The following is a 16,803-nucleotide window of genomic DNA, read 5'->3' on the forward strand; positions in this document are numbered from 1 at the left end:
CCCTTGGTAGATTATCCCCTTCATCTTGGGTTACAAACCCTTCCTCTACTCTTGGCTCTTCATTAATGCTCTAAGTTTGAAATTTCTCCCTCATTCTTGCCCATGACCATTTCTAGCTCTTTGCCACGTGATTGAAATAGGTTCACATTTCCCATCTCCTTTTGTTTGGCCCCCCTAGCTCTTCGAGTATCGAGCTCTTGTTTCCTTAAGCTCAATTATCGTAACAATTGTTGTTCTACTTCAATCCTTTTTAGATCTAATTCTACTTCCTCTGAGGTTGGGAAGAATACTTGACATGTCCTAGCCGTGCTTTCCAAGTCTCTTCTCATTCGGAGGGTGCCAGTGTTAGACAACCCAGAATTTGAAGGTTGGATCGGTAATTCTTACCTTGGACCAAGTCCAACACTGGTTGACGAACCCGTGCACGCAGGTTGCGCCTCCTCATCATTGTTGGTTTGGAGACCAAAAAATCCCCGAGCTATATCAATGATTCCACTAGATCTGGTAGGGAGGGTGGTTTCTCCTCTTCCTCTTCCTCAAACCAAGAGAATCCCCGAGCTATATCAATGATTCCACTAGATCTAGTAGGGAGGGTGGTTTCTCCTCTTCCTCAAACCAAGAGAATCGTAGCCCTTCTTCCATGGATTCTTCACTACTAGTCTTGATGGTGGTTAGATTCCTTAAGACACTCAATTGAGTGCTCACTGAGTGGCCTGAACAAACACTCTTTTGATAGGAAGATCCTGGTTGATTTGAAGCACTATCGTCGTCGAGAGTGAGGTCGTCTCCGATGAGCTTTCTAGACCTCAAGTGCATGTGAATATGATTTGATAAGCTAATTTTCTATCCCAATTAAATTCAGATAACAGTTCACAGCATGAGAAGTCAGAGAACCATTCACGTCGTGAACTAATTTATGTACTTTCACGTGCTCCAAATTTTACTTTGGACTTAGAAATCCACGTTACCTTCTTGTTATAATTTTTACTGGTCTCAAGAACTTCCTTAACCTTAATTTAACAATACCAGGTTCGTGAGCTAGATCTAGTTAAGTCGTGAAACTACAAAAATAGTTCACGTCATGAAATGGAAACCGTTCACATCATGAGTTCCTAAACAGTTCACACGTCGTGAAATGTAATTGGTTCGCATTGTGAGATGCGCTAAAACGGTTCACGTCATGAAATGTAAATCATTCACGTCGTGAACTATTTAATGTTTCACGTCGTGAAGCATTTTCTGCTAGTTCACAGATTATAATTTTGTTAGACCCGTGGGGTAAGAGGTGTCATGAGGATAAGACGACCTATTTTTAGCAAGGTAATCCCGTGAATTATGGCGATGATTTCAAGAGCATTTCACGCCGTGAGATTGCAAGGAGTAGTTCACGATGTGAACTTTTTTCTTACAATTTCACGTGGAGAATTCCTGCATCGATAGAAAGGAGTTTGGGTGCGAAATACCTATCCAAATGCTTCCAAAATTATTATGCCAGGCATAAAGAATGTAATACAAGTTCAAGACACAACCAATGGCTCCTTATTTTTACGATTTTTATAGATTTTTTCAAGGAAAGAAAAACATAGTATCACCCTGCTCGTTCACGTTCACGATTCTAGTAATACAAACATCAAAATTGAAAGGATAAAATAGTGGAGCTTTCCTCCAAGGTCACTCCAATACACAACCACAACAAAAACAACCAATTTCTCCCAAACTTTCACTTCCACTCAAATCTTATCCATTCATTCCATACACCATACACTACCAAAATGCAAAGGCAATGATGAAACTTATGTAATGGGAGCTGAAGCTCAAAGAGGATGGAAGAAACAAAGGTGTTTCCCCGGCACAGCAGAGCCAAAAATGTTATGGGCTACCACACCTCCAAGAAGGAACTCAATGCATTCACCCTTACAAAGAGCAATAAAACACAACTATCATAGGGCACTTACCAATGCTTCGAGCTTGTGTCCCTTGAGATCTTCAAGCTCACTTGAGAAGCTCCACCTCCATGCTATCACCATAGAGTCGCTCACACCACCACACAAGGCAATCACTCTCTCTCACTCCTCCACACAAGCATACAAGCATACAATTATAGAGAAGGCACATGTGCTAGAGTATACTCTCTCAAGACAAAAGCAAGAACTCTCATAGCACAAAAGGGGATTGTGTTCATTCATTAATGAGAAAATGCCTTATATACAATTGGCCCTTATTCACACTTGGATGCCCAAAACTTACTTAACTAAGGCCTTGGGTGGCCAATATCTCATAATGTACAACTTTTATAGTGCCTTTACATGACAATTATTAATGTCCTCAAATGGAGGAGCATATTTGTTAATCCAAAATGGGATTAACACTCCCCACTAGGGTGATTTTTACACACACGAAACACCTAAAATGACCTTATTTCACCTAAAGGGACCGTTCATGTGCAAGAAAAAAGACAGCAAACACATATTTTTGCTCCACGCGTGCACCTTTGAAGCTTTTCTAAGCCTCAACTCACACCATGGATGCCTTTTGGTCATGGTTTCATACCGCGAGTGTCTCCATTCCATTAGGTGATACCTTGATCATTGTACATTCACATGTGGTTGACATGTCAAGCATGTTTGGCCCCGTGAGGGAAAAATGATTTATGAAGAGCCCTCATCTACCCTCATCTAGTGGTGCAGCTCCATACATGCACCAAAACATGAATAGATTTCCCGAGCACACACATGTGCCTCCTCCTATAACCACAAGCCTATTCCCCCCCCACCCACATACCACCTTCCCTTGATCCCCAAATTGATATTGTGAGCTTAGCACAAACTATAGGAAGGGGAGTGGCACAACAATTGCACCCCCACGGACATCACATACACAACCAATGTGGGTGAAAATCTTCAAGCTCATGCCGTGTTGGAGACCTTGTATCCCACCTAGACGTCTTTAACTAAATCTATCAGGCATTTGAAATTTTTGATGATGCAACAAAGGTCCATATCTTTGGACTAAGCCTTGAAGAAGGCAAGGCGATGCAATGGTTCCAATCCTTGGACCCTTGGCACAAAGGCACTTTCAAAGTAGTGAAAGAGGCCTTCACTCTTGGATTTGCACCATGCAGGCCCAAATGGAGTCCCGTTATTCAATTGTTCATCGACCTGGAATAAAAGATGAAGGAAACCTTGCATGCATTGCACACATTAAGTACCTCGATTTGCGTTGCCAAGAAAGGAAAAAAATTGAGTGACAAGCAATTAATGGACCGTTTCCTCTTGGGTTTGCACATCCCAAAGCTTCACGAACCATCTGTTAGTGAAGGATCCCTTAACCGTTGATCAAGCCTGCAAATGGGCGATCTTTCTCGATGTGACAATATACAAGAAAGTGATTCCACGACGCAATTGGCCATGGAGCCAATGACAACCCAAAGTCCATTTGTAACATTACCCTCATCTCCTCCTAGCACCATGCATTAATGGTGGCACCACCCCTAACCCTCAACTTGCACATAGAGCCACCACGACCGTCTATACTGCCCATCTTTCCATTCCAACCATTGCCTCTCAGAGCAAACCCCATTGATCATGGAAAGATCTAAACTTGGTCCATGGCCAAGCCCATGGAGCCCATGGGCTCCAACACCCTTGAGGCACCCATAACACATCATCTTCCTTTCCACGTGCCTCACATGGACCCTAAACCAATGGTGGACACCATAGGTACGCCCGCAAGGCAACCACCTCTTCAGTGTTTCCTTTACTTACCAGGGACCCCATAGAGTGGCTGAATGCCCTCAAAAGAAAAGCCTACCATTGACACCACAATGTCACGGCTATGGGATCGACCGTTACTTCAAGGATTTCCCTTTGCAATCAATTTCTAACTACACAATTGAAGGCATGCCATCCCTCAACGTGTTGAGCATTCAACATGGGAAGATATCCACTATCCCATTATGGTTTGTAGGCCAAACTCAAGAAGGTCAAACTTTCGCAAGTAAGAAAGGAGCCCGATCTTATGCTTGAGAATAAGGAAGATCCGTTTGCCAACCTGATGTTGACAAACGAAGATCTTGCCCCACCCATGACTCCTAACCCTCCATTGCCTATTCCACAAGAGGCCAAGACCAAATCACACGTTCAAGAACTCGATGTGGACAGAGACACAGAGTCCAACAAAGACTCACAAGGTGCCCACACAAAATTTGCTAAAGTATTTTACCCTCCTATGGCACCCAAGTCTAACCCTCAAACCCCATCAAACAATGAACAAATTGAACTCCATACACCTTTGCCGGTTCGACCTATGAACCAGGCCCTAAAATTGAAGAAGCTCCTCATCAACGTGACCTTGTTGGCCTATCAACCTTTCTTTCCTCCCAAATCCAAATGCCCATTGGAACCTTGTTATAAGGGAAATTCGAATTTATGGAATGACCTCAAGGATTAGATGGAATTGAAACTATAGGCTCCCGTAGAGGAGATGGACAACATATGAATCTGAGCCACATCATCATGAATTACTTCATCAGAAAAACCCACAACCCAAAGGTGCACTGACAATTCGAGTAAATTTGTTGGGTCACTACTCTCAAAGTGATGACACGAACGTAGCCTTTCCCATTTCCTACAAAGGACATGAGGTCAAGGCCATATTGGATGGGGGTGTTGGTGTAAGCACCATCACAAGGAAGTGTTGGGAAAAATGGGGAGAACCAACTCTAGATAACACCAAACACCATCACAAGGAAGTGTTGGGAAAAATGGGGAGAACCAACTCTAGATAACACCAAATTGGTGATAAGGCTAGCGGACGGGACAACCGCAAAACCCTTTGGACTATTGAAAGACCTTAAGATTAAATTCCTTCACATGAGCTTCAAACACACATTTGTAGTCATGGACTTTACTCAACAAAACCAGGTGGCTATGACAGCATCCTGGGAAGGCCCTTCATGATACAACTGACATGGAGGGTCCATGACTGGGACACCGATCATGTCTACCTCCACAAATGGGTTCACATGCTCAAAGTAAATCTATGTACATGGAAAGCACATCCCATGATGTACGGTCCCTTCGCAGAGCAGAAGATTCCATGACCACATCTAGGAATAACAATCTCTTTGTTTGCCAAGCTTGTCATCAAATCCTTGATGAAGAGCAAGAGGCAGACACAGTTGCTTCTGTCATGGATGACAAAGCTGACCAAGACTGGATGCAAATCCTAGCTACAATCGATATACAATCCCAAATCACAACCAAGGAACAACATTTGTGGTCCCAACCTACCAGTACCTTTATGAACCCTATAAGCCCTTTGTCCCGCTTGACACCATGAGTGTGAGTGCAGCTCCCCAACATGAAACCGTAACCCTTCTGGTATGGTTAGATTTCCCCTTTGGCAGAAATATGCAAAGAAAGCATGCCTTGCTACCTTCAATAGCTAGCCACAATATTTTGCCTTGGGAAACACAGGTCTCCCTAGGCAAACCATCTCTTCACAGTTAGCTGACAACACAACTACCCTCGAGCTTCTCACGAAAAAGGTAATGATGATCCTCTAGGAAGGGGAGTCCAATGTATCTTCTCCTATGCCAGAACCAACTGCTTTCACAAAGGGTACTCTTTTACCCACAAAACTGGTAAGTCTTCCACCGCCCCATAACCAGCACAAGAACAAACCCCACCAAGAATATGGATTCGAATATCAATTGAGAATGGCTTGCAAAGGTAGCAAGGCCACATATATCCTATGGTCCACACCAATCTCATATTCTTGGAGGCATGAAAAACTCTTGGAAAACCCACACTTACACTTGAAAACACTTACATTCAAATCTCACATGAAATGCATCTAAAGAGTGTTAAATATCCATTGGAAATAACCAATTGGAGTGTAAATTTCATATCATCGATCACGTGCACTCCAAGGCCAGATTATAATTGGAAAAGAATGGATTGATGCCACTCACTGCCAAATCAATTGTGGCAAGAAGAAACGGCCACCGTGGAAGTCAATGGAAAAAAATCCACGGTCCTCTTGTGTCCAAAAGAGGAAATCATACACACGGCCTCACCCTCGATTGCCCTTCACATTCAAGTCCCATCCTCGTCACCGCCGGTAGTTTACCACACCCCTTGCCTTACCAAATCTGGTCGCAAGGGCACTGTCGTCTCTCTTGACACCATACAATCAAGCCTCACCATTGACAATCACCCGTAACTCTACATCCTCGACCATCCACACCGCAAGCACCCCGATCTCTTACCATTCATGACAATCAATGGTGGGTGCCCAAGAATCTTCTTGTAGCTCAAAGATTATACGATGGCTACACAAAACTATGGATCCCAAAACGGCCATCCCGAAAACACAAGAGCAAAAAGCAAACCAAGCGGCCAAAAACCAACCCTAAATCAAACCTTCAACTTTGCCTAGTGCCCAACCGCCTACTAAGAGCACAAGGCTACTATGAAGACAACACTCACCTCTGGCTACCCAAGAATGTAGCCTGTGCTCATCCACTGCAACAAATCCCCAAGGCGTTGTGCGACAAAAAGCCCCACGGCGAAAAGTTAGGCAACCCCTAGCACACTGAAGCCAACAACTATGGGTGCCACCAACGTGCTCAACACTCAAGGCTTCCATGAAGGAAACACACACATGTAGCTCCCAAAGCCACAATAAAAAGCTTGTCCTCCTCAGAGTCAACAACCTACTCATAGCTCAAAGCCTCATTGACAAACAACCAAGAAGCCTTGTCAACCACACGAGTCCTCATTACTCAGCAATGGGCGGGTGCCAAAACATCTCTTATTAGAAGCCCAACGCTTCAATGCTGGAAACTCCATCATTTAGGTCCCATAGAATAACCCTCAAAAGTTGGCCCAATCTACCAAAACCGAGCCAGTACCTATCCAATCCACATAGCTGCTTTAGAGGCCAACAAGGAAGAAAGTCTCCTCTTCATCAACCGAATCCCACGGACTTGCCCACACACAAAACATGGGCACTCAAAAGCTCAATTTTCCCAATCCTTTCAATGCAAAGAGCCTCGTCCACCACGAAGCTCCAGCCCACCCCTCAACTTCATCACCAACCAAGGGGCAGTGCCACAAATGCAAGAGCTGTTACAGCCACTCAAAGACAACCTCAAGGGTAAGCTTACAAATCTAGCCAAATGGGCTAATCAGTACAAAAACCTCTTTTGGGGTGATGACCAATAAACAACCTTCAATTCCTCACCCAAAAGGACCAAAAAAAAAATCTCAAACGTCTCTAGGTGATTAAGACCACAAGCACACCTTTTGCCCTTACCATGCACACGGCACCTGTAATTTCCATTGGGCTCTGCCATTTGTGCACACACTGCACAAGCTTCATCATCGATAGCCATCCAAATACGTCTTTGGATGGGGGGAACCATGGAGGAACAAGCCTAATCAATGGTACAACCCATCACCTGGATCTTCTTGATCACCCCAGCTTCGTCCAAATAATAGTGCTTCATGCCTTATCAATCCTACCAACAACTTCTTCTTATGCTACCTCAGCTTTGGAAGCCAAAAGTTGATTGCAATATGCATATTCCAATCATGATCCAAAGTAGCTTCTACTTCCATAATCAAAAGCTGCTACACCTATGGATCCGTATCATCTAAATAGGATCCCAATCACATGAGCTACAATGACAAAAGAAGACAAACCACCAAAATAGAAAGTGAGAACACCGACCACCAAGAGATCAACACCCAAGGGAGCCAAGATGCCCATTAAGGTTTCTTGATAAAAATGCTATAGCTACATGTACATTGCCATTGGAATACAGCATCTCAGAGCGCAAGCAGTTTCCATGTGAGTTAATTCCTTGTCCCTCCGGAACCCCCACCTCACCACTTGCTTCCTAACACCATTGTTTCACTAATCCCTCATTAACACCACCACCTACCACTTGGATACTAGTCATTAAGTATTCTGCGCTAGTCTACTCATTCAAGTACTCTAATTCCTCTCATGAGGATGTTAAAGCCGCAAAGGCGACCAAAAATAAAATAAAGCCGCAAAGGCGACCAAAAATAAAATAAAGAATACTAATGGGAACATATAAGAAAGCAAAATTCGTACGAGCCCATACGACTAGATGGACATTTCACTAACTTCTTTTTATCTTACTATCCCCCACTCTCTCTCATCTCTGGAGAGACAAGAGAACCAACCAAGTGCAATACTTTCCAGCGTGCCTTGACAACTTCTTCACGATCACGAGGACTCGATTGACTACGGGAAGGAGAGAATGTTAACCACATTTGGTTAACATGTTTCTATGATAACTATGTCTGTAGACTTATGTAACGGGCGCCCGTACTATATTGTAAATCCCATCATTTGATGAGGAAAATGCCCTAAAGACACTCCCAAGTCTTAAGCTTCAAAGGACACACAAGAGAATCTCGGCTAATTGGCCAAACCATAAAGAAAAGCCTTGTAACTATGTTTTGGGCACCTTGAGGCACTTACTCCCAGGTAGCGTAGTGGGACAAGGCCTGGAACTATAAAAGTCAATTTATCTTGTTTGTAACTCATATTCTCCCATTTATGCAATAGAAGTGGAGTGCTCTTTCTCCGTCTCTCTTGCAACTCTAATCTAGCATGTGTGGTATGCTGAGGGTTAGAGTTTGGGTGTGAATAATGCTAATCGCTTGTTCTGTCTTGCTTCCCTCTTGCTAGAGTGATTAGGCTACCACTGTGATCGGCTTCCATGGAGATCCCACATGATCTTCGTGAGAGCGGTTGCACCACCTGTAGCATTAGGAAACGCCTCGGTGTGACAAGTGTGGGAGGATCGTGCGATGAGCAGGTATCCACACGCGACGGTGGAGCTCTTGAGCATAGCTCGAGCTCAGCGCATCGGCAACTTCCCTACCACGATACATTAGGGTTAGCTTAACATCGACCTATGACCTTCTTCTTCATTGACATCCCATCATGGTTGCTTCATCATCTCGCGATACTCTATTTACATCTTTGGGGTGTTGACATGAGAGAAGTTTACATCTTTGGGGTGTTGACATGAGAGAAGTTTTCTCTCATGTGTATATAATTTGATGGTTGTATGAATGGGTTTTATTCCAAATTGATACTTTTATGAATGAGAAGGTTCTGGGAGCCATGACGAGGCGCATGGTGCATTAGCTTAGGAGTCAAGGGGGCAAAGGGTTCACCTTGCGCTTGGTGCATTATGGGAGGTGATGGTTTGGTTGTTACACGAGTAGTACACAAGCATGAGTCAATATAGCTTAGACGCCTTCTCATTCTTATAGGGTTATTAATGGTAATCTTTGTATTGGGTTAGCGAAAATTTTTGCATGGTCATATATTGCCCTTGGTCATGGGTGTGTGAGTTGGAAATATTAGATGTGTGTGTGTGTGTGTGTGTGTGTGTGTGTGTGTGTGTGAGAGAGAGAGAGAGAGAGAGTGTGTGTGTGTGTAGTCCCATAAGCAAGGATTATAATGCCTTGGCACATTTTGTATAAAAGGGGTGTTCCTCACTCAGGAAGGCATAATAAAAGTCATTGTTCATTTCTCTCTTCCAACTATAGGTCTAGTTGTTTTTTTTGGTGATCCTTCTAGGAAGGGGTTGAGTTTCCATCACTTCCCATCCCCAAATCCAGAGCTTTATAGCTTAGTCGTTTTCTTGTTGTGTGCTTTAGTGCCCCTTGCTCAGGCTTGCTTTTTGACAGTCGTCGTGTCCGTTCTTTAGCATTTTGATCCTAAAAAAAACTTGGGAAAATTCTTAAAACCCCTCAAAAATTACACTAGAATTGTGTCAATTTTGAAGGGCAGGACAGCCAACCGTGCCCTCTACTCTAGGGTTGGGCTTTTTCTCATTTTATCTTTGATGTTTCTAGGCTAGGACTGCTCTAGGTTCTCGCCCATGAGTGAGGAAGCAAGTAGCACGTTTGAGTGGCTCGTGTGTGTGGTTACACGTGTGGTGGTGCCATCCTTGTGTGTGGGTTGTCGTGGCTTGTGCTTGTCGAGGTTGGTGTATATCTTCTGCTCTTCTGTCATCACAGCCTCTACTTCAAATATCGGCCTCCTTTTATTGCAAGTAGTTCCCTAGTAAGCTCTCTTACCTTGTCCTCTATTACAGCTAATTGCCATTGCCAAGTCCTCGCCTACCACCTTTATCCTCGCTGCTAATCACCTCTCACTATGCCACTATCCCTTTCTATTCCACTCCTGCCACCTTAGGTTTCATGGCTATATTGTATGAATGATTGCTCTAGCACACTCTTGAGAGCAGTTGCGTTGATGGCTATGTTATATGAATGGGCTTTGATTCCAAAATGAAACATTTATGTATGAGAAGGTTGTAGGAGCCACGAGATGTATGGTGCAGTAGCTTAGGAGCCAAGAGTGCCAAGAGTTCGACTCACCCTTGGTGTGTTAGGGAGCAAATGGCTTGGTATCATGAGTATGCAAGCATCACTTCACTCAGCTCACATGCCTACTCATGCTTATATGGTTGATAATAGTTATCCTTGTATTGGGTGAGGACAGAACCATAAACCTATGGAATATTATTGTAGTCTAATATGGTCCCAATTGGATGATGTAGTCAATTGGTCATTTTGGACCAAGTCGTGGGTTGACCGACCTACGATATTATATATAGATTAGTTTGGTAGCTTTAATTTAACATCGAGTTCATTGTGTTCAAGCACTCTTATAAACAAGACATCCTTCATCTAGAATTTATCTAGATCACCTCAAAGCTTCTTACTCGGAGCACACAAGTAGGCGGACTCGTCATCTTGTAATCAAGTTTTGCAAGCAATAATATGTTTACTCCACTTCTTTCTGCAATTCAATGCTTTGTATTGCGTTAATCTAGCTTCTACTATTGTGTATTCTTACATGGTATGAATGCATAGCCTCTAAGCAATTTGAAGGCAAATTTGGAGAGATGGCCCAAGCTGCCAATAATGCAATCACTCATGCCCGCCCTCCACCTTTTGGTGATGGAAAGTTAGTAAGACAAATTACACTCTCTCGAAGTTTAAGATTAGGTATATTCATGATTCATATGAGGAATGCAGATATGCTATGTGCCATCCTCACCAGCATCACCGACTCAGTGATGACCATGACTCACCATATTACTACAGCTTTTTGAAGCATGACAAGCTCTAAAGAACCAATACGAGACGAGAATCAGACAAGGATTCAAAACCTTGAAAAACATCTTGCAACATAAAGACAATCTAATGAAGAAGCTACAGATCAGTTCATATAGCAGATGAAGAATCTGCACGATCAGATGGCGGTAGTGGGGATCACTAAGACCAATGAAGAACTGGCATGTAAGTATTGCCCCCAAAGTAAGACAATTTGGTGACCGACTGAACACGCAGTTGCGTAATCTACTTACTTTTGAGAAGCTCAGTGCAATTCTAATAAAGGAGAAAATATGTTTCAAAGCCAAAGATGGTAGTGATGCTACATTCACCGCAAATGCAAAGAAAGGCAAGGACAAGGACCTAGGTAATCCCAAAACTTTTGAAAAGAAGAAATCTAAGGCAAAGTACTTCTACTACGACAAGTCTAGTCATGTGGTCAAATCATGTAGACTGAAGAAAGTAGATTGCACTTTGAAGCCTTGGAAGGAGTCCAATGGTTCATGGATCATTGATAGCGGAACATCCAAACACGTGACTAGTCAAAAGGACTAGTATACCTCCCTCAAGCTTATGGGAAATCCATCTTGGTAGCGGTCAAAAATGACACCAAATGCCCAACCAGGGATTTATATACCATTCCTTTTGTTTCTAGCAATGGTGATACCAAGAAGTTATCCTATGCCTTTTATGTGCCCGACATCAAGAGGAATCTATTGTCTGTTGCGGCCATAGCTAACCATGACATGAAGATTCTTTTCGATAAGGTTGATGCAGTCATTGCAGATGCCAGCTGTAATGTCGCGGGAAAGAAACCCGGTGCAACAACTTGTATGAGCTGTCAACTTTTACAGCTCAAGCTGATGTTAGGACAAGCAAGCTATGGCATGAGAGATTTGGGCACCTAAGCTTTGTAGTCTTAAAAGAGATGTCAGATGTAGGCTATTAACTAGTTTCTCAGACAAAACCTTGAAAAGGTTGTCTTATAACAATGAGCATTAGGTACCATTCGGAAGATCCCTACGTGCATGAATTGCATGTGAAAAATTTCAATCCTACATGTATGTACCAGCTGCAAAGGTGGGCAAATGGAAGGCCAGAGTGTTATCATAGAGGGTGTCTTTCAAAAGGGTTTACAAGCACACCACGATGGCCCCACCGCCACCCCCACCCCAACCCAAACCGCCCTCCCCGCTTCCCTGCTGGTGCTCCTGGATTTCCTTGCCATTCCTCAAGTATGCGCTGAAGCTACGAACCAGGTATCCATCACAAACCAGCTCTCTCCTATACCTACATATTTATGAGCTCATTATCATTTCCTCAAGCTGCTCCATGTCCTCCCACATGTTATTATCTGCATAAATGCCAGCCATCAATATAAAAGATGCCCCTTCCTTGTCATCCAATCTTGCTGCACAATTAAAGACCTGTCTAGCAAGTTCTATGTCACCACACTTCCGGCAAGCACCCAACACCGTACTCCATGTGACAATGTTAGGTTGGAAAGGCATCTTATCCAGCATTGCAACAGCCTGATCAAGCTGGCCTGCACGGCTAAGGAGATCAACCATGCAATTGTGGTGCTCGACAGTTGGGGCGATGCCATACTCTTTATTCATAGCATTGAAGTACTTCAGGCCCTTATCCACCAGCCCCATGTGGCTACATACAGTCAGAACACTAAGAATTGAGATTCCATCTGGATGTATGCCTTCCTCTACCATTTGATCAAACAAGCGAAAAACAAGCTCACTCTCTCCTTGGCAAGCGTATCCCAAAAGTAACGCACCCCATGAGACTACATCTTGACTTGGCAATCTGTCAAACACCATTTGGGCTTCTACAAGTGAGTTGCACTTGGCATACATATCCACCAAAGCATTGCCAACAATAGGGTCTCTCTCAACAAGCCCCTGTTTGACAGTCTCCAGATTTATCCATCGGCCTTTGTCTATGGCTCCTACAGAAACACAAGCTTTTAAGCTGCAAACAGCCGTGATAGCGTCCAAAGGCACACCCTCCTGATGCATCTTTTTCAAACAATTCAGGGCTTCCTCCCCAAGCCCGTGCTCTGCATAGCCTGTAATTAATGCATTCCACGAGACCACATCTTGAACAGGCAGCTCGTCAAAAACTTCCTGTGCTTCTCTAAGCAAACCACACTTGGCATACATATCTAGCAAAGAAATGCCCACAAAAGGGTCCTCTTCAAATCCATCTTTAGCAATCTCAGAATGCAGGAGTTGGCCCTTGTCAACGAGTCCTGTGCTGCCACAAGCTTTCAAGGTGCACACAAGGGTGACAGTGTCAGGAGTCAGAGCCTCCATTTGCATCTGTTCCAAACATTTCAATGCTTCCTTGCCATGCTTGTGTTCAGCAAACCCTGCAATTAGAGCATTCCACGAGACTACATCTCTAACTGGCAGCTTGTCAAACACATCCTGTGCTTCTGCAAAAGAGCCACATTTGGCATACATATCCACTAAAGCAGTAGTTACAAAAGAGTCACCATCAAACCCCTCTTTGACTATCTCAATATGTATCTGTCTCCCCTTCTCTATGGATCCTAAGCTGCCACAAGCTTTCAAACTGCAAACAGATGTAACAGCATTTGGTGAGAAACCGTCCACTTGCATCTGTTCCAAACAATTGAGAGCCTCCTTGCCAAACCCATGCTCAGCATACCCGGCAATTATTGCAGTCCACAAGACAACATCTCTACACGGCAGCTCATCAAACACTTGCCGTGCCTCTTCAAGTGAACCACAATTGGCATACATGTCTACCAAAGCACTGCCAACAAAAAGGTCTTGTTCGTGTCCCTCTTTGAAAATCTCTGTGTGAGTTTCCCAGCCCCTGTCTATGTCTCCTATGGTTCCACAAGCTTTCAAGCTGCAGACAAATGTGACAGCATTTGGAGAAACACCTTCTGATTGCATCTGCTGGAAACTACCGAGTGCTTCCTCACCAAGGCCATTTTCAGCATACCCAGAAATCAATGCAGTCCATGAGACCACATCCCTAACCAGCAACTCATCAAACACTATCCGTGCGTCTCCAAGTAAGCCACTCTTTGCATACATATCTAGCAGAGTACTGCCAACAAAGGGATCTCTATCAAATCCCTCCTTGACAATCACACCATGTATTGCTCGCCCTCGTTCAGCACACTTGAGCCTAGCACAAGCTTTTAGAAAGGCTTGAAGTGAGTACTTGTTAGGGTGGACACAATCCTCTTCCATCTTCTGAAACAGGTCAAGGGCCTGCTGGCATTCCCCATGATCAATGGATGCTTGTATCAGGTAGGTCCATGAATGTACATTCTTTTGAACCAACCTGTGGAAAACTTGCTGGGCAGACAACACGCTTCCACACTCAACAAACATGGGGACAAGGTGATTACCAAGAGTGCTATTAGTCTCCAGCCCATTCACAAGAATGTGCATATGCACCGTCCTGGCATGGGCTAAATTCTTTTTCTTGATGCAGTTTTGCACTATGCATGTAAGGCTTTCCACTGAAGGTAACTCTGATGATTGCTCCAGAGTAGAAAATGCTTCCTCTAAGCTCAACATCTGCCACATACTGGTCTCTAGCACTTCTTGATCTTTAGTTGCATTATCCACGTCTGCTCTACACAAGAAGCTATTCTTCGAAGAATACCCATATCCTGCAAAATTTTCGAGCAAGACAGGGCGTATAAAGGTTGACCATGCCTGACCACACGATGCCTTGTTCCCATTCATTACCGTACTCCTCGAAAAGATTCGTTTTTGTTAAGAATCTGTCTCCAAGGGCAACAAATCTCAAGAGGAAACTCCTCAAAATTTGACATGAGAACAGCCAATGCCCATTTATTGAAGCCCAGAACCCCTATATACTTACTCCAAGGGAGATGATTGCGCTCACGCATGTGGACATATTTGTTGTGTACATATCTCTAGATGCAAAGCTCAGGCCACCGATGCTGCCCAAACCTTCACAATCCACGTTATTACATTTCAATGAGGCAGCGAATTTCACATAGGGGCCCCTCAGACTTGTTAAGAGAACAACTTTTAAATGTTAGCCAAAGCCATGGCAGCATTGGCATTCGACCCTCAGCAAATGCTCTCTCATTCCTGAACCCATGTTGGGGGATCGGCCCGACAAAACCAAAACCACATTATGATGTGTTGGGGCCCTTCAGATTTGTTGCAGGAACATCCTCTGTATCCGAGATAACATTGAATTCCTTTCAATCCTCAACCCATATTGGCGACCGCCCCAATTTCGATGCACAAAGTAGAATGCTTGCCTGAAAATGCACATGTTTGTTCCCTTTCTCACATGGGTCTCAATGAGGATGCACATGTTAACTCATATGATGAGTTCTGCTCATATGAGTTCTGCATGCAAGGCATATGGCAACGTGCCCGGCATCAAGGCGTACGGCAATGCGCGACATCAAGCTTGCCTAACATGTACGACCTTCCCACATTGCCTGCTGTATGTGCATGTCATACTGTGAGACTCTTTCATCCAACATCCAAGAGCTTAACAAATCTGTCCTTTTACTGTCATCACGGGACTATACTTTGCATTCGATGACTGCAACAGGCGTATCAACGGATATGATCTCTGATAATAGCCGTGCATCGTCTCTGTTAATGATCTATGCGAAGTTTGCTGAGCCTCTCTGAGCACTAACACGCGCGCGCACAGTTTTTTTTTTTAAAGCCTAGATTTTTATATATCCCATATTCCTTGATTTTTTTAAGCATTTATCCAATCACTATTGTAATTTTTTGCATTATAATGTTTTAATCTCTCACACTCAAAAAAAGCAGCTCCTAATGGTGATGTTTATTTTCTTCTTCTTCTTTTTGCTAAGAGACATTACTCACACCACTCCATCTTGTGGAGCAAGCGGAGGGGGAGATGGAAAATTAATGAAATCAACACCATTAAGAATTGTAGGTCCTAATAATGGTGATGTTGAAAATTAATGAAATCATCACCATTGTGTAGGAAAAATCCTATGAATTCACTTCTTTGTTCATGGCTGTTGCTCTCCAACTTCTTCTTCTTTTAAGGAAGGCTTGAAATTAACAAGAAATGGATATTTACACCCGGCTTCTGTTGATAACTCACACACCACTACCAATACTTTGTACAAGGGTGCGCATCCAACTTCTTTGTTCCCCCTTCTTGCTCCACTCATGCACGCTTTCCCATTGCCCTAGCTCACCTACACCCATAGCTCATAACTCATCCAAGATCTCCACTCATAGCCCGCCGGTCCAACCTTGATCACTGGCTGTAAAACAACTACTCTTCTCTAGCGTTCCCCCCTTGATGTTGGCTTCTCACTTTTCTTGCACCTTGATTATAATCGTGTTGGCTATTATGTGTGTGATTGGTGGGTCTTGCAGCATAAGGCTTTGCATCAACTCTTCAATAGCAACCAACACCTCTCACATGCTAGTGGATTGGTTATACTCTGAAGGCAATCCATCAAGAATGTAAACAAACCAAAAAAATGGGTTGTTTACTCAAAGCAAGGGAGAAGAGGGAGCCAAATAGGTAGACCATCATTTGCTAGGTTTAATAGAGGATTCTCTATTAAGATTCTGATAAGCTT

At 43.6% G+C, this 16,803-nt stretch overlaps 1 protein-coding gene across 1 annotated transcript; it reads right to left on the bottom strand.

The window, feature by feature from the left end:
* Window positions 1–12,096: 12,096 nt before the first annotated feature.
* LOC147603768 (pentatricopeptide repeat-containing protein At5g27110-like) lies at window positions 12,097–15,884 on the bottom strand. The gene has a single exon (XM_086796104.1). It carries the CDS (start codon window positions 14,924–14,926, stop codon window positions 12,479–12,481), a length of 2,448 nt encoding a protein of 815 aa, XP_086652230.1. The 5' UTR covers window positions 14,927–15,884; the 3' UTR covers window positions 12,097–12,478.
* Between the last annotated feature and the right edge of the window lie 919 nt (window positions 15,885–16,803).

The sequence above is a fragment of the Cibotium barometz genome, chromosome 63, assembly GCF_041138505.1.
Source record: "Cibotium barometz isolate CiBa-2024 chromosome 63, ASM4113850v1, whole genome shotgun sequence".
Taxonomy (NCBI): Eukaryota; Viridiplantae; Streptophyta; class Polypodiopsida; order Cyatheales; family Cibotiaceae; genus Cibotium; species Cibotium barometz.

Coding starts and splice junctions, on each gene's coding strand:
- LOC147603768 (XM_086796104.1), bottom strand. CDS start 14,926: ATGAATGGGAACAAGGCATCGTGTGGTCAGGCATGGTCAACCTTTATA.